This window comes from Dermacentor andersoni, chromosome 5 (assembly GCF_023375885.2).
Source record: "Dermacentor andersoni chromosome 5, qqDerAnde1_hic_scaffold, whole genome shotgun sequence".
Lineage (NCBI taxonomy): Eukaryota > Metazoa > Arthropoda > Arachnida > Ixodida > Ixodidae > Dermacentor > Dermacentor andersoni.
In genome coordinates this window covers 13904444-13922731 of record NC_092818.1, presented here as the reverse complement: position 1 = coordinate 13922731, position 18288 = coordinate 13904444, and the positions used below count along the sequence as shown (strand labels likewise).

The window sequence follows — 18288 nt, the reverse complement described above, 5'->3', positions numbered from 1 at the left end:
GATGACCTAAATCAAGAATTCGAAACCAACAGACACTAGATTTTAAGTTTTTGTTTTATATGCAACAAACCTTGTCAAATTAGATGCAGTGGCTGTCGAGAAAAACGAATTCAACTTTTACATTTATTTAGATAGGACCACCAGAGCTAAAGCTTCCTCTTAAGGGCTACTTTCCCCACTATCGCGTCCGCCTGTAGAGCCAAATCCCGAAGATAGCGTAATACCGGCCCGACCCGCAGCGGTGGTGAAGCATTCGTTCAGCGCTCCCCATACGTAGGCTGATCCCGAATGTAACGCCATGCCGGGGAGACCCGCGGCGGAGATGAAGCAGGCGTTAAGCACTCCCCATACGTGGGCCGATCCCGAAGACAGCGCAATGCGGGGCTGACATACGGTGGAGGTGAAATTCGCCATTAAGGGGCCCACATACACAGCTTTGCAGGTCATGTTTCTTCACAGAGTGGAAGGGCACTGAGATTTTTTAGTTATCCGCGTTTATCCTGCATGCGTCTGCGATCAAAACAAGAAGCAGGTATGCCTGGAAAATCTAAGGTGGTGGAAGCAAGTGGTAGCGGAGAAGTTAGCATACCCAGCCCCTGCACGTACTTATATCTGCATTGACATATGTTCGTGGTAGTGATAGCGAGCAAAGCTCTACTTTTTCTGCGTACTCTAGTCATTGTGAAACTAAGGATGTGGTTAGCATGCCCAGCCACTGAATGCGAATTGCAGCAGTTGCGAGTGGTGCAATCCCGCTGGGGCTGATTGTGAAGAAAGCTTCCTTTCTCTGTCCACTCTCGTGATGGTGAAGCTAAAAATGAGGAGGAGGCCTGACGGACACAACGTTGATCGTCACCATAACAGAATGGATGGACGATCTGCGGAAAGGACAAGGCGCATCAAATTTTTAGCACTTAACTTGTCCTACAGTAAAGTGCTACAATGGCAAGTATGGCCTCATGGGAATGGTAGACCGAACTGCTTCTCACTGCTAACACTGGACTGATACTAAGAAAATACTCCGTCCGCCGGCACCACGCTACACTGAAATTAGCAAAACAATGTCAGTTTATAAAGTGATATTGCCAATTATCTGGTGTCCTCCTGGTGTGTGTGGAGGGCATAAAGGTCCTGGCAATGAAATGGCAGTATCTTCGTTTTTGCTGCAGTTGCACACAAACAAAATTCTTTGAAGTGATCGGACAGCGATCTACCGGTGGAGTGGACCAACCCACAAATTAAAATAATTGCTGGTTTCAGATCTTCCAATGTACTTTACGCTTAGCTACCATCTGTTATATTTTTCTTTTTCTGCTCTTATAAAGAAGAAAACTCCACATTACTACAATATCAACAACCCTACACAAAATAGACTGGCTTTGAAGCTGTGACCACGCACCGCACTTTTGTACATTCAGCACATGTAGTATTGGGGCAACACGTTTGAGCAATATGATTAGGTTTTCGGTCAAATCACTGTGACAGGTGGGAAAAACTCGTTGTCATGCCTGGTCGAAATAATACCATCTGAAATCTTATTTACTTATATTCATTTTTGAAAAATCACTATAACCGTTTATACATTTGCTTCGTATGAGTTATATACTAGCTTGCCTCGTCAATCTCAAAAATGTATTCTCTTTTCGGGAGACGGCCTTCGTGAAAAACTACGCAACATGACAGTAAAACATCCAGCAAGGTTCTATCCAATGATGGGCGAAATTGTGCACTGAGAGCGTGTCGACTAGCGTGCGAGTGAAAGTTGAATTATGATCGTTGTAAGCTTGTGTTGCCTCTAGCACGAGCGAGTAGTGTTAGCGATGACATTGGTGTGAAAACGGTCAGCTCGGTCTGCGATTTGTTCTTGTGATCTCCACATTGAACGTCGCAGTTGTCACGGTGAGAGTACTTCTGTGATATTATTAGCCCAGTGAGCTGGGAAGGCTCGAGTGGTAGCTCACCTTGAGGAGTATTAAGTAACAATTATTAATGTACGTACTTTTGCGATAATGAAAAAATGCAGAAACACTACTGGTGTTGTCTAACTATTCGTAAACGGGCCCCCAAATTTCAATTGGCCCACCCCCAAACATTAAATAGGCTCACCCCTAAATTTCAAGTTGGCACACCCTCAAATTTAAATTGGCCCACCCCCAAATTTAAAGTTGGCCACGCCCGATTTTCTTTTCTCCCAGCCTTAAACTTCGAGTTGGCCCAATCCCCAATTTCAATTGGGCCACGCCTAATTTTCAAGTTGGTCCACCCACGAATTTCCATAAATCGTCCCCCAAATTTCCAGTCGACGCACCCCAAAACTTAGGTTGGCTCACCCCCATATCGCCCCCAAATACAGATTGGCCCGCCTCCACAACACCACGAAATTTATATTGGCGCACTCCAATACCACCTGCAAATCGAGGTTGACCCACCCCCATATCAGCCCCAAACTAACGCTGGCCCACCCCTCGATCGCCTCAAATTTAGGATGGCCCACTGCAAATCATCCCCCAATATAGGTTAGTCCACCCATCACCCCCCCCCCCCCCCTATTCAGCTTGGCCCAGCCAAACATCACCCCAATGGTTAGGTTAGCCCGTCCCCATGTTACCTCCAAATTTAGGTTGGCCCACCCCCATATCATCCCCAAATCCAGGTTGGCCCAACCCTATATCAGCCCCAAACTTAGCCTGGCCCACCCCTCTATCACCTCAAATTTAGGATGGCCCACCGCAAATCACTCCCAAATTTAGGTTAGCCCCCCTACCCCCCGGCCCCGCCCCCGATTCAGCTTGGTCCAGCCCCATATCACGCCCATGGTTAGGGTGGCCCACCCCCCATATCACCACCAAATTTAGGTTCTCCCACTCCCATATCATCCCCAAATCCAGGCTGGCCCACCCCCAATATTCCCCCAAACTTAGGCTCACCCACCCCTATATCACCTCAAATTTAGGTGGGGCCACCCCCATATCAGCCTCAAATTCAGCTTGGCTCACTAACATTTCACCCCAAATTTAGGTAGGGCCACTCCCATATCACTACCAAATTCAGCTTGGCCCATCTCTGTATCACGCCCAAATTTATGCTGATGCCACTTCCAATTTAAAGTTGGCCACCCCAACCCTTTTTTTTATATATTTATATGGGAAATGCGTCAAGCTTTTGGCGTTACAGACACGATTTTGCACGATTTTGCTACCAAATCGCTGTGGTACTCGCCATAGAATGCTGCGCATTAAAAGCAAATGCACCGAACGAAGGACACCATATGTTGATCCTAAATGCTGACGCCTAGCCAAGCTAGCTTCTCTGTAGAGAGACCGGGGCAGACACAGCACGGGACATTTATTCAAATGGTTTTTTACGGCCACACCTACGGATTGATACCACTTGGCTGTTGGGAACACATTAACAGTAGCTATTAATCCAGACGCTGCACATCTTCTCCTAGTTGGTGCATTTATTATTTCGATGAATCTTTAGAAATAATTAACGTTCGGGCAGCGACTCAGCCTAGCAGACCCTTTGTTCCACACGAATGTTGCATAGGAGTGGCACTGGCCACCGGGTGGCATTGGGGCACAGGTGGACGTGATTCGCTCGGAGTGTGTGCCATTAAGGACAGCCGAAAGTCGAAGAAAACGGACCTTCCAGAAGAACGCAATAAGAATAGCCATGTTGTTCTCCCACGTTCCACGCTACAAAGCACGAAAGTTTTTTTTTTTTTTCATAACACAAAGCCATGCGCAAGCTTCTAGTTAAGATGTCCAATGAATAAAATCTTCATAAAACCGATGACTTAATGAACATAGAAAGCATAATATTTCAACAGCACCACTGGAAAACCAGAACCGAAAGCAAATCTTGAATTTTTTGTTTCTGCCATTTGATAGGAGATTATAAAACTAAGTCCTATGCGGCTTTAAAAAAATGCGCTGCGGGAAAACCAAAACCGAAAGCAAATCTTGGGTTTTGCGATTCTGCCATCTAGTGAGAGACTACAAAACTAGGCCCTATGCGGCTTAAAAAAAAAAGTGCGAAGCGGGAATCGAACCACGGCAACCGCGACGGGATACGAAAGGTGCGCGCGATTCTACCACTCGGCCACGGCTTCCGAGGCTTCGCCCAGGGGTACGCTCATGTTTTTATAGATACCACGTGAATTTTCACGACAGTGTTACAAAAAACGCTTTTGGGAACAGTGTTGCGCCATGTGTGGAGAGTCGAGATAGGCATCAATCGAAAGCTAAGTCTCCGGACTACAAACGCTGCACTGCGTATTACGATAGACGTCGTAGGTTAATTACAGGCACCGTTCGTGCCTCGAAAATCGAGTACAAATTTTCGTCGTTTCCATAGGCTTCCATTGCTAAACCTTTAACCGCTGTGGGAACAAAATTCTTACGTGCCATAGCGTGATCACTGCATTTGGATAGTGTGGATTGTCTTCCAGAACACGTCTGTCGCCTGCGTTTTTCGATAATCGACCTGCAGCTTTTGTTATTCGCGAAAAACCCGCTCGTTCCATTGAAAACGCGCTAGCTTCGTGCCGGGGCCGCTTGGGGCGCTAGTTGGTACGTGTCCACTAAAGCTGGATATGTTTCCTCGCTTGGCACCCAATCTGTCGCTCTTGTAGAGAAGCAGGTATTTGCTCCACGCGTCACCTCACCTTCTCACATTTTCAACTTCCCTTCCTTTTACTCTCAGACAAGGTTTTGCTCTCAATTCACATCACCGTCCTCAGCAGATGATTTTAAGCCTATAATATTTTATTCTATAGTTAGTTGGACGGTTTTTAGCTTATTTTAGGCTTCTTTGCTATTGCCGAAGTTTTAGCCCCTGAGGTTGGTACAGGGCGAATGAACTGGAGTGCGATCTTGTAACCGTTCGGAAAGGGAATTATTTGCTTGCCCTCACGTGATTGGCCAAAATTACGCTTCTGCTGAATAAAATGCGATTCAGACCAATCACGTGCAGGCAAGCGAACGGCTGGCTATTCGAACCGTAGCAATATCGCATCCTTGATAGTACATTTTGTTTTCAGGGATATCGATCACTGAAGTCAATAGCAGCTACCCAGAAGCGTCTTGTAAGTCTCCCCACCCCTCACATCCAGCCCACATAAAATATTTGAAGAGTTTGTCACTAGATATTGCTTTCCCTGTTTCTTCTTTGAAACCTTTTCGTGGTTTCAATTACACCTATCAATGAACGGGTGAACAGGAGCCGAGAACGCCTAATAGTACTAATAATATTCATGAAAATAATATTTCAATTATAACACCATGAAGCAAACAAGCCACAAGCATAGCTTATGACCTACTGATAAAGCCACATCCCAACATTCGTTGATTTCTGCTAAGCGGTTGTGGTCAGCTCGTACATCATCACGAAAACACAGGAAATTGCGTTTCCTCTTTCAGATTTCCACATGACACTTCGTGCACTCAGCCCTAAAGGCAACAGCTCCAATAAAGCAGCCTCGCGTCACTCCAGCGCTGCTATTAGCTGCTACGAAGCAGCGGCAGACGAGGACGACGCCACAGGCGGGAAGAATACGCACACGTGGCCGTAATAAGCCGCTGCCTATGCAACAACCAAATTAGAAAAGGTGCACGAAGGCGTACGTATGCTCAGCCTTGGTGGGAGTGATTCCGTCAGCACCTTCTACTGGCTGGCCAATTTTCGAGGAGAATGCTGACGACTAAAAAAGTTTGAAATTGGGTGCCATTGTGACGATACTGGCAGCGGATCACCTTTTCGATGTCATGGTGTGCGCATGCTGATGGTTCGGCTCCGCGAACGTAAGCCGCCGAGTGCTATGCACCTACTGATAACAAAATCTGGCTAGAAGAGCGTTTGATGGTCGCGATGACGTATTGTTGGCCAAGTGCGGCGCCACAATAACACTCGACTCTATATAAGTGCCTCTACTTTGAAGTTATCTCCACTCACACTCTATTCTTTGCCGAAAATTTATTATGTTATTCAGAATGCTATGAAAGGCGTTAGTTGTGAAGTCGGTGACAATGCTTGCTCAACAGATTGATAAGCGTTTACATGCGAAATCGTACTAGTGGCCCATATCTATCACTTCTGCAGCAAAACCTTTGCAAAAAAAGTCTAGGCGAGTGAAATCTGCTCCTGCATTATCAAAGTCGCACTACGATGTTTAGCGGCGAGCAGGTTCACGAGCCACTGAAAAGTTTCTGGTCAGTGCCTGCTTGGCAATACCAGTCGCCGGATGCCCCGCAAGCACTGGCGTCTGTTGGTTTATAGCTGACTGTTAGCTGACAAGGGTAGTGATTAACGCTAATTCTCAGCCACTGACGATGGTTATAGTGAGCGCTCATCTGTACTTCAGTGCTTGTCCTAACAAAGCGGTGTGTACGCAAACGCGATTAGGAAGAGCATTTCCTTGTTGTCAATACGAAGGACGGCTTCGCCTCATGTCAGGCACACTGCGGTATGTAGTTATGTAAGTAGGTATACGTATGTAAATTGTTTGCTGCTGTGCCTCCTTCTGGCCCTCTTCGATAACAAAAAAAGAAAAAAAGTACAGAAGACGTCGAAGATCGTAAATTACGGTAAAGAACCTCAGGTGGACCAAATTTTTGTTGCACAAGGGTATTCAAGAACGGCAGTTGCCTTTCAGATTCCACTTCTACGGTAAACTTTCACACCTGAAGCTGTTAAGAACGGCCAGCTGCAGTGAAAGTTTGCCACGCAGTTGCGACTGTGGAAGCAACATCTCGGGAGCATCGCCGCCAGCCTCTAGCCACAGCGTGACTAAATCGACTTTGTGTCGGGGAGCAAGACGCGCATCCCCTACTCTCCGTCGCTTCAGCTAGGATGCGTTCGATGAAGCAGGCTTTGTGCTGAAACCGCCGCCGACCTCTAGCCTCATCGCCGTTGTGACGGAATGAGTTCGGCGGGCCAACTATTGTTCCCAAACTCCCCAACGCAGACCTGGTCTGCTACGGGTACGCGAGTTGCTGCGGGAACGCCGTTTTGCGCTGCTTCCCACGCGCCGACCAAGACGCAAGACAACACGCTACACGGAATGGCTCCGAGTTCTACGGGGCCCCTCTGACGTCGGCTCCGGACCTTTGCACGTGTGTGCATGTGTGTGTGTAGACAGTCCTGCAGGGAGGCGGCTAGTTTGCGATGACGAAACGAACGTTCGCATCACCTTGTATCGGGAGAGGACCGAGTGTTTAAAAACCGCTGTTGTGCGGCTGCTCAGGACACTCTCTCTCAAGCAGTCATGTTAGACTGATGCGCTTTCTCAAACAGTCATGTTAGACTGATATAAATACTGTAAATAAACTCATATTCCTCGTTCTCGATGAGAAGCAGTCCTTCCCTTCATCAACGTCCTCAGCGTGGATAAGTTGGACGACGGCATGGGCCAGCTACCTTCTAATTCATGCCCCACTCCAATCTTGACAACGGATCACGAGCGATGGGATTGAGCCCCTAATCCTGACAAGGCCAACTACCGTTCTTGGGCACCCATCTGCAACGCGAAAGGCCAAACCTGTTATTGAAGGTGCTGAGGAAGTAAACTCACTGGTCGCTACCTCAACCACACATCGGTGCAACCCTGCTTCGGAAAAGGTCTGTTTTCGGCTCTCTTAAGGCCAAGGTATAGTCCGACGTTCTCGGCGCGCCAGGCCGCGGCAGGCGAAGTCGGATACGCTGCGCTAGCGACGCCAGGGGTGCAAGAAATTTGCTTCCTCTACAGTTCGGCGTGCGCGCGCAGCGCGAGGCTGGCGCCATCTCTGCGTGCGGGAGCGCAACTTCACGGCTCGCGATAAAACGAAAACTTTTGCGGCATGGCGTTAACTTGTCCTGGAAGCCAGAACATCGCACTCATATTGCTAGTACGTCGGCTACGTCAAAAACGGAAGCGGACCACGTACATACGAGAGCTATTCGACAAGCGCCCTCAACTCGGCGACTACAGGAGCTGCGAAATGCAGCTTACCTGTGGCGAGACCACACTGCTTTCGTATAGCTTCCCACGCGTTGTTCTTCCGCTCTGTGTCGCGGTAGTCCATGCGTTTCATCACATCGTATACACATGGATGGTTGCGAATCGCTTCAAGCAGGCGTCCTCACTCGCGCTGTCACCAGACACGGATGTTGAAAAAACCACAGCCGCACTGTCAGTACGCGCACCGCAGTCCGCCATTCTGCCTTCTGCTCGCTGCCGCTACAGCGCGCAGTGCATTCTGGTCTAGCGTCAGCCGCGTGAAATAGAACACGTTCTCTCTCCGTGCCGGCGGCGTTGAGTTCGCCAAGCGCACCTGGGCACGCCGGCTACGCCGTGACGCCGAACTGTAGAGCGCGCGTTTTTCACCGACGTCGCTTAACCGCGGCGCGCGTGGCCGCGCGCGCGCGTTACGCCGGAGTATATCTTGCCCTTTAGTCGTCGGGCGAAAACGGTGCGCACAACAGCGAAGACCGCATGGCGGACAATGCACTTGTGCGGCGGGAATATATGACTTGTGGATACCATGAGGACTTCATTGACTAAGTATGGCTTCAGCTGCCTCACGCAGTTAAAAAAATTAAATTATGGGGTTTTACGTGCCAAAACCACTTTCTGATTATGAGGCACGCCGTATTGGAGGACTCCGGAAATTTCGACCGCCTGGGGTTCTTTAACGTGCACCTAAATCTAAGTACACGGGTGTTGCCTCACGCAGTACCCACAGACCCTGGGTCTCCCAAAAAACGGGCTTCGATACTGCATGTCCCCGGCATAAGCGAGACCCTTGCATCTGTTCTGCGGTAAAATGACACGCAGGCTGCGCACGTTTCCTCCCGAAAACTTAGACACGAGCTCGTGCATGTGAAACACCCTTTGGAAAAGGACAAGCTCCTAGGCATGGCGTACGTCATTTCTTAAAAAAAATTTAATTATGGGGCTTTACGTGCCAAAACCACTTTCTGATTATGAGGCACGCCGTAGTGGAGGAGTCCGGAAATTTTTGACCAGCTGAGATTCTTTAACGGGCACCTAAATCTAAGTACACGGGTGTTTTCGCATTTCACCCCCATCGAAATGCGGCCGCCGCGGCCGGGATGTACGTCATACCCTGTGGGGTCTGTCGGTATGTCTACTTCGGAGAAACCGGCAACTTGAAACCAAGACTTAAGCAGCGAAGGAATGACATCCACAAACGAGACGCTGCGTCCTGTGCCGTGGCAGAACACTGCGCAATCATGTCATATACGATTAACTGGGAAAAATCTCGCGTGATCGCGAAGGGACGAAATCCTTCTTCCCGTCCTCATAATGAGTCCCTAATCATTCAAACCACGGCACACACTCTCAATCGCAACGAAGACAATCTGCCGTCCACGTATGCCAGGCGCCTTAGTCATGTTTTGAGCCGCACATAAAAAGGGCACCTGCTCTGCCGCTTGTTTCACTGTGAGCAAGACTCCCGTGGGGGTGCCGAAACGTAAATACATATTTTAAACCATTTTGGTTGGTGTCCGGACTTCTTCCTTTGAAGCAAACTTAGTACTGAAGGAATAAACTGGGCCTATCCTTGATTCCTGGTGTGGTCCCTGGTGTGGTCCCTGGTGTGGTCTCGTGCGGACGCTGTCCTCTCGGTGAGCGCATATTCATTCATTCACAAAACTTTATAAGTGTCCTGAAGCCCGGTCTTTTCAGACCGAGGCGGGCCGCGACCACGTCGGCACCGCCAGGCCGAGCCTTATGGCGTCATCGTGGACCCTCTGGACAGCCCGTAGCTGATCTTTATATGAAGAGCTTGTTAACAACTTGTGCCAGTAAAGCCATTTTTCTTCGGGGTCGGCAAGAGTCGCGGGACAGCCCCCCAGCATGTGTCTGATGTCAATGATGCCATCGCACACGTTACATTCTTTCCTAATTTCTCTTTCGGGGTGAATTTTATTTATAAAATACGGAGTGGGGTACGTCCCGGTTTGCAGCAAACGTAGCGGGACTGCCTGAGCCCTGTTCAATTTTACGTGTGGCAGAGGGAATTGCATACGGCCCAAGTAGTAATATTTAGTGATGTGGTTGTAAGTTAGTAAGTGATCTTTATGCTCCCCGTAATGGTAGTGGTCGTCGGTTCGGCTCTGACCGGCACGGCAAGGAAGTCCTCGTGCCAGGTCGTTCGTAACCTCGTTGAGGTTGGGCCGAGTCTCGTCCACTTGTCCCATATGTGCAGGAAACCATCGGATTTCAGTTTTGATAGTTTCGACCTTGTCGATAATTTTAGCCGCAGTCCCAGCTACATAGCCTTTGTCAAAGCTCTTAATTGCTGCTTTGGAATCGCTATATATGAAAGACCATTTACGGTTCCTGATGGCTAGAGCAATTGCGGCTTGCTCTGCCACCGTGGAATTCTTAGTGAAGATGGTGACGGCGTCCCGTACCTCGCCCCGGCTGTCGACCACCACAGCGGCGTAGGCCTTTTTGCCTTTGACCCAAGCAGCGGCTACAAGGGCCGCCTCTTGTCCTAGCTGTTCAATTTCTTTCAACAAAGCATTCGCTCTCGCTTTTCTCCTGCTAACATTGTGTTCCGGGTGCATATTTCTCGGAAGAGGGGTGGTTCTGATCGCGTCTCTAAGTTTCGCGCTCACTTCTACCTCGGATTTCTTCGGGTTCATCGATCTATTTAGGTCTGTCCCTATCGCTTTGAGTATAAGCCTGCCCGCTCGCGTTTTCGTCAGTCTTTCCTGCTGCGCCATCTGCTGCGCTTCCGCCATCTCTTCTATCGTATTGTGCACGCCTAGGTTCATGAGCTTCACGTTCGAGCGCATATACCCCTCATCTTTCAAAAAGTTGTATAATTCCAAGCATTTGTCTCAAAAACCATACTTAGTTCAAGGAAATTTTCCACGTCTCAATAATTTCTCTCGTCGTATTCGAGTATTGATTGCCCTGTTATCGGTTGTTCACGAAACTTTCTCTCAAGTCTCTAAATATTTTAAGGCAGTTTGTCGTGTGTGTATCATGGCCACGCACGCTTATATCTCCTCCCGTTTCTCTACCGCGGGTGCGCTTTAAAACCACGGCGCTGCAATTATGCTTCAGAAACATTCATTTCCTTTATTCTTCTCCTCCCTTAAACTCGCTCTCTTAACTTACTACACGCAGAGACAAAGCAACAGCGCTCGCATTCGATCTCATAGATGAGATGAATATATATATATATATATATATATATATATATATATATATATATAAGTATCAGTCATAGCACTCGTAGTACAGCCTTCTGGGCCGTTCTCTTTTTCGAAAGTAGTCTTGTTAGGGTTATTATACTTACACGATGGTATTTCGACCTCGTGAGCAGCAGTCCTCGAGATAGTTACTCGGGCTAGCTTCCCACGCTACGAGTGCCGCGCTCGCCAAGCATGTGATCAAACTTTTCCTAGTCCCTAAAGCCGCTCGAGTTCGCTCGTATCCACGGGCAGCCATTTTTCCAAGGAAGTATGCCTTCCACCCACTCTGAATTGACCATCGCGGACAACATCAGTCCCTTTCCACGCAAGTATGAGGCTCTGAACAGGAGCTATGGTGCTTCAAAGTAACCTGGAGCCTGACGGACCAACCGACTGAGCTATCTTTCCGGGCAACATGCAAGTGTCACGAGTTAAAATCGCCTGTTCTCTTCCTTTCTTTTCTGTTTGCCTTCTTTTTCTTTCTTCCCCACCCCCTCTTTAATATGTCTTTTCCTTTAGTTTATCACTGTACAGGGACCCTCCTAAAAAAAAGAAAGGAAAAAAATTTCTCTATTATGTATGACCACGCATGTGCAGGTCATAAATACCAGGTTCTCTAGTTGAGTGCCATCCGTGCGGAATAATCGAGCTCAAATTGGTCCACCTTGACTGATCAAATAAGACCTCACTGCAGGTTACATGAGGCATACCACTCCTGCGCGGGCGGTAGAGTATCCGCCTCGCGTGCAAGAGGACCGTGGTTCGAATCCCGGGGCTGCGCGATTCTCCACCGGAACAAAAAACCGTGTGTTGAGAAAATTACACAAACAGGCCTGGAGTGCGGTCTGATCCCGGTGACCAGAACCGGTAACGCACTCTCTCACCAGAGCAGGATTGGCCACCCTGGTGTAGTACTTGGCCACAACCTCCTATATGAATACAACAATCAAACGCCGGCCCTCAGTCCCCAGCAGCCGCGAAGAAACTGACCACGGCGGCGGTCAGATCTGTGACGCAGCAGAGGGTGCTAAGAATACCTGGCTCCGGACAGGCCGCCATTAGAATCTGAACCAGACAACGTTTAACGTTAGAACGTTACCTAGTGAGGCGAGTCTAGCAGTGTTATTGGAGGAATTAGAGGGTAGTAAATGGGATATAAAAGGGCTCAGTGAGGTTAGGCGGACAAAAGAAGCATACACAGTGCTAAAAAGCGGGCACGTACTGTGCTACAGGGGCTTAGCGGGGACACGAGAACTAGGAGTCAGATTCCTGATTAATAAGGATATAGCTGGTAACATACAGGAATTCTACAGCATTAACGAGAGGGTGGCAGGTCTTGTTGTGAAACTTAATACGAGGTACAAATTGAAAGTAGTACAGGTCTATGCCCCTACATCCCGTCATGATGACCAGGAAATCGAAAGCTTTTATGAAGACGTGGAATTGGCGATGGGTAAAGTCAAAACAACATACACTATACTGATGGGCGACTTCAGTGCCAGGGTAGGCAAGAAGCAGGCTGGACACAAGTTAATGGCGGAATATGGCATTGGTACTAGGAATAGCAGGGGAGAGTTATTAGTAGAGTTCGCAGAACAGAATAATATGCGAATAATGAATACCTTTTTCCGCAAGCGGGTAGCCGAGAGTGGACGTGGAGGAGCCCGAACGGCGACACTAGAAATGAAATAGACTTCATACTCTGCGCTAACCCTGGCATCATACAAGATGTGGACGTGCTCAGCAAAGTGCGCTGCAGTGACCATAGAATGGTAAGAACTCGAATTAGCCTAGACTTGAGGAGGGAACGGAAGAAACTGATACATAAGAAGCCAATAAATGAGTTAGCGGTAAAAGGGAAACTAGAGGAATTCCGGATCAAGCTACAGAACAGGTATTTGGCTTTAACTCAGGAAGAGGACCTTAGTGTTGAAGCAATGAACGACAATCTTATGGGCATCGTTAAGGAGTACGCAATAGAAGTTGGTGGCAACTCCGACAGGAGACCAGTAAGCTATCGCAGGAGACGAAAGATCTGATCAAGAAACGCCAATGTATGAAAGCCTCTAACTCTACAGCTAGAATAGAACTGGCAGGACTTTCGAAGTTAATCAACAAGCGTAAGACAGCTGATATAAGGAAATATAATATGGATAGAATTGAACATGCTCTCACGAACGGAGGAAGCCTAAAAGCAGTGAAGAAACTAGGAATAGGCAAGAATCAGATGTATGCGTTAAGAGACAAAGCCAGCAATATCGTTACTAATATGGATGAGATAGTTCAAATGGCTGAGGAGTTCTATAGAGATTTATACAGTACCAGTAACACCCACGACGATAATGCGAGAGAGAATAGTCTAGAGGAACTTCAAACCCCACAAGTAACGCCGGAAGAAGTAAAGAACGCCTTGGGAGCTATGCAAAGGGGGAAGGCAGCTGGGGAGGATCAGGTAACAGCAGATTTGTGGGAACATTGTCCTAGAATGGTGGGAAAATTGTCCTAGAAAGACTGGCCAACCTATATACACAATGTCTCATGACCTCGAACGTACCGGAATCTTGGAAGAACGCTAACATAATCCTAATCCATAAGAAAGGGAAAGCCAAAGACTTGAAAAATTATAGACCGATTATCTTACTGTCCGTTGCATACAAAGTATTTACTAAGGTAATCGCAAATAGAATCAGGAACAACTTCCCCTTCTGTCAACCAAAGGACCAGGCAGGATTCCGTAAAGGCTACTCAACAATAGACCATATTCACACTACGAATCAGGTGATAGAGAAATGTGCAGAATATAACCAACCTTTATATATAGCCTTCATTGATTACGAAAAAACGTTTGATTCAGTCGAAACCTCAGCAGTCATGGAGGCATTACGGAATCAGGGTGTAGATGGGCCTTATGTAAAAATACTGGAAGATATCTATAGCGGCTCCACAGCCACCGTAGTTCTTCAAGAAAGCAACAAAATCCGAATAAAGAAAGGCTTCAGACAGGGAGATACGATCTCTCCAATGCTATTCACAGCATGTTTGCAGGAGGTATTTCGGGACCTGGAGTGGGAAGAATTGGGGATAAAAGCTTTTGGAGAATACCTTAGCAACTTGAGATTCGCTGTAGATAGTGCCTTGCTTAGTAACTCAGGAGACCAATTGCAATACATACTCTCTCACCTGGAGAGGCAAAGCAGAAGGGTGGGTTTGAAAATTAATCTGCAGAAAACTAAAGTATTGTTTAACAGTCTCGGAAGAGAACAGCAGTTTACGATAGGTAGCGAGGCACTGGAAGTGGTAAGGGAATACATCTACTTAGGGCAGGTAGTGACCACGGATCCGGATCATGAGACTGAAATAACCAGAAGGATAAGAATGGGCTGGGGGGCGTTTGGCAGGCATTCTCGAATCATGAACAGCAGGTTGCCACTATGCCTCAAGAGAAAAGTGTATAACAGCTGTGTCTTACCAGTAGTCACGTATGGGGCATAAACCTGGAGGCTTACGAATAGGGTTCTGCTGAAATTGAGGACGACGCAACGAGCTATGGAAAGAAGAATGATGGGTGTAACTTTGAGGGATAAGAAAAGAGCAGATTAGGTGAGCGAACAAACGCGGATAAATGACATCTTAGTTGAAATCAAGAAAAAGAAATGGGCATGGGCCGGACATGTAATGAGGAGGAAAGGTAACCGATGGTCATTAAGGGTTACGGACTGGATTCCAAGGGAAGGGAAGCGTAGCAGGGGGCGGCAGAAAGTTAGGTGGGCGGATGAGATTAGGAAGTTTGCAGGGAAAACATGGCCACAATTAGTACATGACCGGGGTACTTGGAGAAGTATGGGAGAGGCCTTTGCCCTGCAGTGGGCGTAACCAGGCTGATGATGATCAATGAATGAATCCTTGATACAGCGTCAAAACAAAGTTGGCCGCGTTCTCAGTGACACTGTAAACTCGGGACGTCAAGGTCGCGTTAGCAATTCAGCTAGGCAGCAGCAGCCACGCTCAAGTAACGTTGGCCATGAGATCCCTGCTTTTGAACGCCGCAACACAGAAGGCGCAGTGGTAAACGACAGCACGGTCGCAAGCCGCAACATCAGCTGGGCGCACAAGAACACCTCGAGATGTGCAACTCCTTCTCTATTATCCCGTTGTCTGTCTTTCTATATGTACAACCTATTAATGTCTGTTTTGCACAGCGACTCCAGACGTGCGGACTTACCTACAGACGAAATAAATGCGTCCCGCTGAATCTCGGACCGCTACTTGCGCTGGCTGAGTGTTGACACTAGCGCCTTTATATCAGCATGCCTTCCTTCGCGCTGGTTCTCGCAGCTCTGATTAGTGTGCATGATCCCACTCTTTGATACGCTTTACGAAGCTTCTGAGCGCCAGAAGACACGATGAATGCAGAAAAAAAAATCAGTGTGAAGCAAACAAAGAAAGTCGGACTTTGAATATAGCACCGCTCTCTTTTTGATCCGGGGCCTCTGCCCTCCCATATCGTCTCTCGGCTGCTTTGGCAAACAGCGCAAGGTGCCCAATAGGTCCGGGTGGGTAAACAGAACCGGACAGCACGTACTTATAAAACTGGTCGTCGGAAATTGGTATCACGAATGGGCTTACCGAATGGCGCGAGCCTGAGGACGCGTGCTTCGTGAGTCCGGCCAGCTGTTGGAACGGGAGAAAGGGGGGTAAACACGGGAACCCATCACTCGCAGTTTTCGGACTGGACTCATAAAATGGATCATCTCATCATGCGCATTGAGACCAGCGCACGCCAAGCTACTCTCCCAGAGGCTAAGGGCAACGACCTTCGTCGAGACCAATCGCAAATATAATGCGATGGTCTGACATTCGAATAACCCTGTGTATACTGGACCAGAGGACAGCGATACATCATTTATTTCCATCCCAAGTTTAACTAGAAGGCATGTGCTTTATTGCGTATGTCCTCGCTGCTGACATTGTTTAACACAAGAAAATATCCCTACTAGAACCCGAAATTTCCCTTTTGGTCGTCAAAGAACAATAAGATGCAATATGAACTTATGCAAATATTGTTAGTACTACAGGCAAGTTATACTCATGTTAAACGCAGAATGTGTGTGTAAGTGCAGAAACGGTCTGGGTTTAGTGAGCAGTTGTAAAGTCAGGTTAGCGACCGCCACAAAAAGGCATTGGTCCCGAGTATGATGAACGGACGAGGAAAAAAGATTAATTTTGTTGAACTGTGAAGCTCTGCTACTGAGAAACCTTTATGTGTTTGTTTTGTAGATTCCTTTTATAAACCTTGTTCCACCTCGCTGCTTTCCAGAGAAATTATTTTCTTTTCTCTATGAAGAATCATTTTCTCTATAATTCCAACATCAGCTAGCCCACGTTACGCCTCTAATTGAGGCAACGGGTACGGGGTATACTGAGGTATGAATTTGTGCAAATTGGTACAGCAACATATTTAATAGAACAGCGCAGAAAACGGCAATTATGATCTGGAAGTTGGCGCTGGCCTCGTTTGTCCCGTCTTTTACGCCGTTCCCTCCAAAGGTGCTGGCTTGCAGAATGCTTCACGCAGCTGAAACCAAATTAACCTAAATATGGACTCTAGGGCCGACAAATTTGGTCCATGCCATGCCATCCGCAGCACCTGTGAGTTACTCGCGATGGCCTTCTCAGGTAATTAGTTCGCTTGTAGTTGGGAGCATTGGTGCACAATTTAATGCCACGCTAGTGATAAGCTCGGGTCTGCCATGTCCGTCCGTCCACGACGGCCGGAGGTCCTCATATCGAGCCTCACCTTCGCTCCAAAATCTTGCGCCCCACTGGTATTTGAACTCGGGCATTTGCAGAAATGTTAAGTTGGCAGCGGCAAGTGATAACCAATATACCATAGTACAGCGTTGTCGCATAGCCTTTGCACGAAGTTTCGCGCATCACACATAATCTCAGAGAGGTGACAGTGGTGTGTATTTCGGAAGCCGCTAAATGCAGGGTCCTGAGGAACATTCAGTGCGGAGCAATGAAGTTGCTTATGGGAAAATGATAATGTCCCCTGGGACATCCTGCTGCCCTCCCCCTAAAATAAGTTCACAGCTGGAGGATTCGATTGTGTGTGTTAATAATCAGGTATTCCGTTTAGTCCAACACATTTATTTCAATATGCGTAGCTAAGTATTTAGCAGCGCCAAGCGCGGTTGTTCTCCAGGAGTTTATACATAGCGTAACTCTTATCTTCAGGCCTTAATGAAAGCATAGTGGAATACGAGAAGGTGGGATGAGCCGTTCGCCTTATTTGAATGCAGTGCCCTCAAGAATTTTTTCAATGAGCGAAGCCCGTATGTGGCTGGCAAAGATACAGTACTGCTTCCGGTATCCAGAGCATCAAACAAAGGCAGGAAAGCGGCCAAAGTCGGTAATCTTGAATATAATGCGCAGCCAAAATGCTTTCAGAGTGTCATGTGAGTTTGCGGAGCGCAACTCGCTGAAGGCGCACTTGATAGCGACTGAACACATTCGCGAAATTATTCGGCTATGGCCTTTCGTTGTTGGCATGCGATACCTGAATGAAGTTTTTTTTTATTTATTTATACCATACTGCGAACCAGTACTGTGGTTCAAGCGAGAGGGACGATCAATCGTAAAGATAGGGACAAACGACAACCAAAATAACAATAATAAATGGCGAATGCAAAGAGCACCCACACAGGATATGGTATAATTAACAGCTGCAAAAATCATACTCCATTTCATGCACAAAATCACTAGAATCAAGGACACCTGCAGGTAATTTGTTCCATTCTGACAGTTTTAAGAAAGAAGCTGTTCTAAATGCATTAGTCCTGACGAAAATCGGCGCCAGTGCTCTACCGTGAGCATGTCGAGGTTTCCTTGTAGAGTGAGGCTTTACGGGTGTGGCAAGCTTAATATCGCGGGAAATACGTTTCTGGAAAAAAGCAAGGCGGCTAACTTTTATGCGAGACTCCAGAGCAGGAATACAGTGCTGACGAACTAAGGAAGCGGGCGAATCAAGTCTGCGATACATATTAAGCATATATTGCACTGCCATTTCTGAAC

The 18288-nt window shown here is 47.6% G+C and overlaps 1 protein-coding gene across 2 annotated transcripts in view; it reads right to left on the bottom strand.

The window, feature by feature from the left end:
* LOC126529843 (cell adhesion molecule Dscam1-like) overlaps positions 1-18288 on the bottom strand; it is a 1068543-nt gene that overhangs the window by 186175 nt on the left and 864080 nt on the right. Inside the window, exon 42 of one of the 2 annotated variants that reach the window (XM_055070116.2) lies at positions 15841-15885. The exons of the other annotated variant lie outside the window; for it this stretch is intronic. Coding sequence (XP_054926091.1) covers positions 15841-15885 — 45 coding nt within the window. The remainder of the gene's footprint in view (positions 1-15840; positions 15886-18288) is intronic. 2 annotated transcript variants of the gene reach the window in all.